At 41.9% G+C, this 5,711-nt stretch overlaps 1 protein-coding gene across 1 annotated transcript; it reads left to right on the top strand.

The window, feature by feature from the left end:
• The first annotated feature begins 222 nt into the window (after positions 1 to 222).
• On the top strand, positions 223 to 2,733 carry bmp15 (bone morphogenetic protein 15). The gene is made up of 2 exons (XM_085350664.1): positions 223 to 577; positions 1,730 to 2,733. The coding sequence occupies exons 1-2, from the start codon at positions 226 to 228 to the stop codon at positions 2,731 to 2,733; spliced, it is 1,356 nt and encodes a 451-aa protein (XP_085206790.1). The 5' UTR covers positions 223 to 225.
• Positions 2,734 to 5,711: the final 2,978 nt, after the last annotated feature.

Raw genomic sequence — 5,711 nt, 5'->3', positions numbered from 1 at the left:
AAGGATCTCGTCACATCATTTTTACGCACACTCACGTGGCTTCCTTTCATGCACGTCCGAAGGTTTAATTGGGGTCACCGCCAATTTCAGGAAGTTGTTTGTAAGGTCTAAAATGGCGAGCGAGCAGGTGAGCCTGTAAATGACGCCTTTAGGCCGCGCGGACGATGTTTGCCAACTCTAGCCTCGTTGGTGGAGCTCGCTAGCGCCAGAGGTTTTATATCCAACATGAGGGCGACCTGTGCCAAACGCGGCTTAGGCTTCCTTCGTGTCTGCGCCCTGTCCTGCTTCGTCTTCCTGCTCTGTTCCACTTGCGGTGGGCAGAACATGGCCTCTCACCAGCCCACGCTGAGGCGCAGTCGTCGGAGTCACCAAAGCGCGAAGGACAGAGGAGCGCACCACCACAGGCCGCTGACCGACGAGCAGAAAGCGGACCAGAACCTGCAGTTCATGCTCAGTTTGTACCACAGCGCAGCCGAACCGGACGGCAGGCCCAAACAGCACCGGAAGTTCGGCTCCAACACGGTGCGCCTGCTGAGGCCCACGGCGTCATCGGTGCACTACCTGCCCGCGTCTGGAGGTGAAGAACAGCTGACTAATCTTGTTAAAAGTATCGAACTAATGGCTGGAGGGGTTTTTATGTGGCCGCAGATTTACAGAATCCGAGGATTAGTTTCAGACAGTGACTAAATTTAAATAAAGAAAAGAAATCATGCCAAATAAACTGCCCTTTAGTTGATTAGATTTTTACCTCTGTCTCCGGTCAATTGGAGCTCAGATGATGTGTAATACTCATGTGCTTATTTTAACACCAGCCTCCCCATGATATTCGTTTAAGTTTAGTTCGTGTTTCTGTGTGACTGAAAAAGGATTTTGATGTATTTTTCAGTATTGTGGTAACCACGTGCGACCTTCCAGCGACCTCACAGGAAGCAGTTAAAACACAGCAAAGCTACCTTTGGCAAACAGCTGCCACATAGAACTAAAACTAGTCAGATAACTTACTCGGATAACTGAAGAGGTTTGTTTGGGGAAATATTAATAAAAATATACCATTAATACAAAACAGCCAAACGTCATACAAAGTGTAGCGTGTCCACAGATGCTGCAGTAAGTAAATAAGACTGCCCACTTTTCATGCAGTGCATCTGTTGTGAGTCCTGTGTGTCTGCGTAGGTTCTCACCTTTTACTCCAGCTTTCTCCCACAGTCCAAACACAGGTCAGGTTAACTGGTGAATCTAAATATGAGCAGTTGTCTGTGTGTTAGGTTAGGCTATGAAAGCTTGGTGATCAGTCCAGGGTGAACTGGACTACAGAAGAGTCTTAAATCTTCCTAGTGGTCAGCAGGGGCTGCAAAAAAGTAGTTTGACTGAACAGAATTGTCACTACACCCATGTTTTATATAAAGCAGAGTTAATTGGGTTCAATGATTAAGGGGTGGGGGGGCTCACATTTGTCTGACAGACATTTTTACTATAAAAATATTTAAGTGATATTTAAGCTGTTTCAGCAGCTGGAACATCTTCAGGATGCATTTAAGTACATTTTGTAAAAATCTCTTTAAGAACTTGTGAACCTGAAACTCAGACTTAAACGCTACATTATTTTGTACTGCACAACAGCTTTTACATATATTAATGTTGGCTCTGCTTTGCTCAAAGGACTTGAAGCAGTCAGTGAGGGATCGATATGATTGATGCTGATTTATTGACTTTGTCTCCTCCTCTTCAGACCACTGCTACACCTTCACGGTGCAGTACAACCTCGACACTCTCCCCTCAGAGCGACTGGTGAGAGCTTCTTTTGTTCACCTTCGCTCTTCTCCGCCCTCTTCTTCCTCCACAAACTTGAGCAGCGAACAGGCCGTCCAGCCGCCCCGCTGCAGGGCTCAGATCACCGCGCTGGGTGCAGAGAGTCTGGTCACCTTGGAGCCTCACGAGCGGTGGACGGAGACGGACATCACTGCACACATCAGCAGCCACGTCCTGCGTGGGAAGGATCGAGGCCGGGGGAGGCACTTGACCCTCACTGCCCAGTACTGGTGCACAGAACCTGAGCTAGCTGAAGAGAGCAACGGCCTCCTGCGGTGGTGGAGGATTCTGTCTCGAGGGAGGACACGCTGGATCGGTGAACCTCACTTCGAAGTTCCCTCTCTTCTTCTGTACCTGGAGGAGGAGAGGGAGGTGAAGGACTGGATGGGAGAACTGCTTGGCACGGAAGGGGAAGGCATCATGAGGCAAATTGGGCAGTGGCATTTTTCGCTTCACCGCCGCCGTCGCTCCAAAGATTCTTCAGAGCCTCAGGATCCTTCACTTGACGCACTAAAGAATGCCCCCACTTCCTCTTCATCTTTCTCCACCCCCACCTCATCCTTGATCGTCTCTGATATCCCCAGCTACAAACACAAAACCAACACACCCAAAAACCGATGCAAGCTCCACTCTTTCCGCCTGTCTTTCGATGAACTCGGCTGGGGCCACTACTTTATCGCCCCGCCCGTCTACAACCCTCGGTTCTGCCAGGGCGACTGCCCGAGGGTGCTCCACTATGGCTACCATTCCCCCAACCATGCCATAATCCAGACACTCATCAATGACCTGGGCGTCGGGGACGTCCCTCCTCCGTCCTGCGTGCCCTACAAGTACATGCCCATGAGCGTGCTGGTCGTGCAAAAGAAGAAGGTGGAGTACAAGGAGCTGGACGACATGGTGGCAGAGTCCTGCACGTGTCGCTAGAGACTTGGAGGAGCACGTCTAAGTGATTTAAATATGCTTTGCACTGTGGGGGAGGAAAAAGAGACTTAAATAGAATTTCTGATGGGACACTGTTTTGAGCTTCAGCTTGGCAGCTAACCACAACGAGCTTTATGCTGGAGGGAGGAAGCTGCTGTTGTGGTTTCCGTGTGGTTTCATGGTCCCTGTTGAAGCAAGGTGGATGCTGAATGTGAATGCGGGATCTGCAGACAGAAGAAAGCCCTTACTTTCCAGTGTGCAATGACTGTACTGTAAACCCTCTGTGGCTAAAAGCACTTTGTAGGTGAATATACTGCTGATGAAATTATGGATCACTAAAAAACAGGTTAGGTCACCCTGAATGATTATTATCCCAAACGTCCCAAAAATATAACAAATGTACAAATACATAAACTAACTTTGGGTAAACACCAGTCTACGTATAAGATTTAAACAGAATAAATGTAAAATCTCAGTATTCAACCTTAATCTACAGGACTTTTTCTTCCTGTGTGTGTCTGTCTGTGTGTTGTTCTTTGTGTAAATCTGTTTCACGGCATAAAAAAAAAATAAAAAATCTGGATAATGTGACGGCACTATGCCGGGCTGCATTCTTCAGCAGGAAATTAGATGCTTGTTTAAAAAAAAAAAAAAAAAAAAAGGTAAATAAAAAAACAATTTTAATGGACAAAGGGGTTGACCTTGTTGGATGTAACTGTAGAGGTGTTGTGACGTTACGTTCTTGATGTTGAGTGTGAAAGAAAAAGTGTTGTAATGGAAAAGTGTCATTTTATATAAGTGAAAATGAATAATAAAGTAAAATGCATATTTTGTGTAGTGTTATTTATTGCTAGTTTTGGTGTTTTTAAAAGTAAGTTGTTAAGTAACAACTTTGAAGAATTTGTTTGTTTGTTTTTTTTTTTAAAAGTTCAAAAGCTCCAAAAGACCTACAGACCTGCAAAGACAACTGGATTTGGTCATTTTGTGCTAGCAGATGATTAACCTAAAAAAAAAAAAACCTAAAAAAAATAAAAACCTAGTGTTGTTCTTTCCAAAAGCTCTGAAAACAGACCTTTTGGAGCCGAACGCTAACTGTTAGTATTAATGTTTCCTTACAAAACTCCTTAAAACCTTAAACTGCGGCTGCTACTTTTTAAAAATGTGTTTTTATCTGCTGATGTTGACATTTTAATCATGTCCTAAATTTGAATGATGTTCCTAAGCTGTTGAAGTGCATTAACCCACTGAGTCCAACAGATGGAGCTGTTATCCCTTTTTTTCTCCCAAATGCATGAAGTTTACAGGAATGGGCAGAAATTCTGACATGATTCTTTATGTTTGTATTGCCCACAGTAAAGTTAACAAACGTATCTCTATAAATATGCACACAGCACATAAGCAGGGGTGTAAGCAGGTTTAAGTCTATTTGCTTTGCGTGCAGTGATCTTTGGGGCGTCCAGGTTAAGTTTTCCTTGACTTCACTCCGAGGGAATTCCTCTGAGGAAGGTTTTGAAATTTGCATGAAGCCAAGCAGGTCAACCAATCACAGCATGCCCTGTACTACACATACAGATCACCTCATGACAGAGTTGAGGACATTGGAGGTCTATTTTCTTCATTGTTGGCATTTAGTGCTCATTGTCACATTTATATTCAACTTATTTTTCTTTGTTACTTGTAATGTCTGTGACTGAACTACAAAGACTACAATTGAATTAATAAACTCTATTAATGCCAACAAAAATTGTGAAACCAAAATTCAGACCTTATGATAGTTGTCCAAAAACACCCAAAAGTTCACTTTATATATATTTCCACATCAATGACCAGTTGATGTCTTGGCCTGAAAGCATCCACTCATGGATGTAAATGACCTTTAATGTGGGTTTAAAGATCAGCAGAGGTCACACTCACAACAAGCACACAGGTAAAGGGCTCAAACTCAGTTTTACTAAGAGTCACAATCGGAAGATCACATCAAGAGGAAAACACATGTAGCCCATTAGCCTGCTTTAATGAATAAAAATAAACCCAGGATAATGATGCTCTGTTTTAAATATTTTATTATGTTTTAATTTGCACCATTTGTTCATTTAGTGTGATGAGGAAAAAAATCCTTATGATGTAAAGTTAAATAATGAACTTTTTTTCTACATCTTTATTAAAGTTGAAGGCCTTTTGGGAGTACCAGATAACACAATAAAACTGCTATAAAGTCGAAGTCTTGGTACCTGATATAAATCTTTTTTTGATTTTTAATGCCTTGGATCTGGTAATACAGGACCTCGTTTCAAGTCCTCTTCCCAGAAATGTGTTCAGCCTCATCAGCCCCTGTATATTGAAAATTGTTATATATAATTGTTTCGTATTTCTTTTGTAAAGCAGAACAACTGGGAATTAGAGGAGAAAGATGTCAATAAAGGCCTCCTTCATTGGCTGTGATCCGTGTTTTTGCTATTAAATTAAAAGGAGCCTTCTTTGGTAATAAGTAAATCTTTTAGCAGTCTTATAGCTTTCAAAGTATTAACAGTAAAAAGTTTCAATTTAGTTTTGACTGAAGTCACTGGAACTTTGGCAGTAAAATAAATCTATCCGCTCTTAAATTCACTGTTTCCCCCTGTGGCTTTTCTGTTTACAGATATGGAGTTTATAAGGTGACTCTTGAGCTTTTTAGAGGCAAATTCATCCACACCGGCCACGAGAGAGGATGAGGTGGCAGGTAGTGTTAAGATTAAAACTTTATTTTTAAATATAGGTTTATGGACTACAAGCTTTTATAACTGTAGAATGAAATCATATTCAAATGTAAGAATATTATTATTTTCATCATTATTACTATGACTATTACATGTATCTAATAAGATTTTCATGACATATTTCCATACAAAAGTCATGTATAATATAATATAATATAATATAATATAATATAATATAATATAAATCTAATCCTAAACAGGCCATCGGTGAGGTGATGGATTTTA

This window comes from Diplotaxodon limnothrissa, linkage group LG3 (assembly GCF_057381915.1).
Source record: "Diplotaxodon limnothrissa isolate DT_005_m linkage group LG3, D_limnothrissa_male_GT1.1, whole genome shotgun sequence".
Classification (NCBI taxonomy): Eukaryota; Metazoa; Chordata; class Actinopteri; order Cichliformes; family Cichlidae; genus Diplotaxodon; species Diplotaxodon limnothrissa.
The sequence above is the reverse complement of the archived record's forward strand: the minus strand, read 5'-3'. Positions and strand labels throughout refer to the sequence as shown.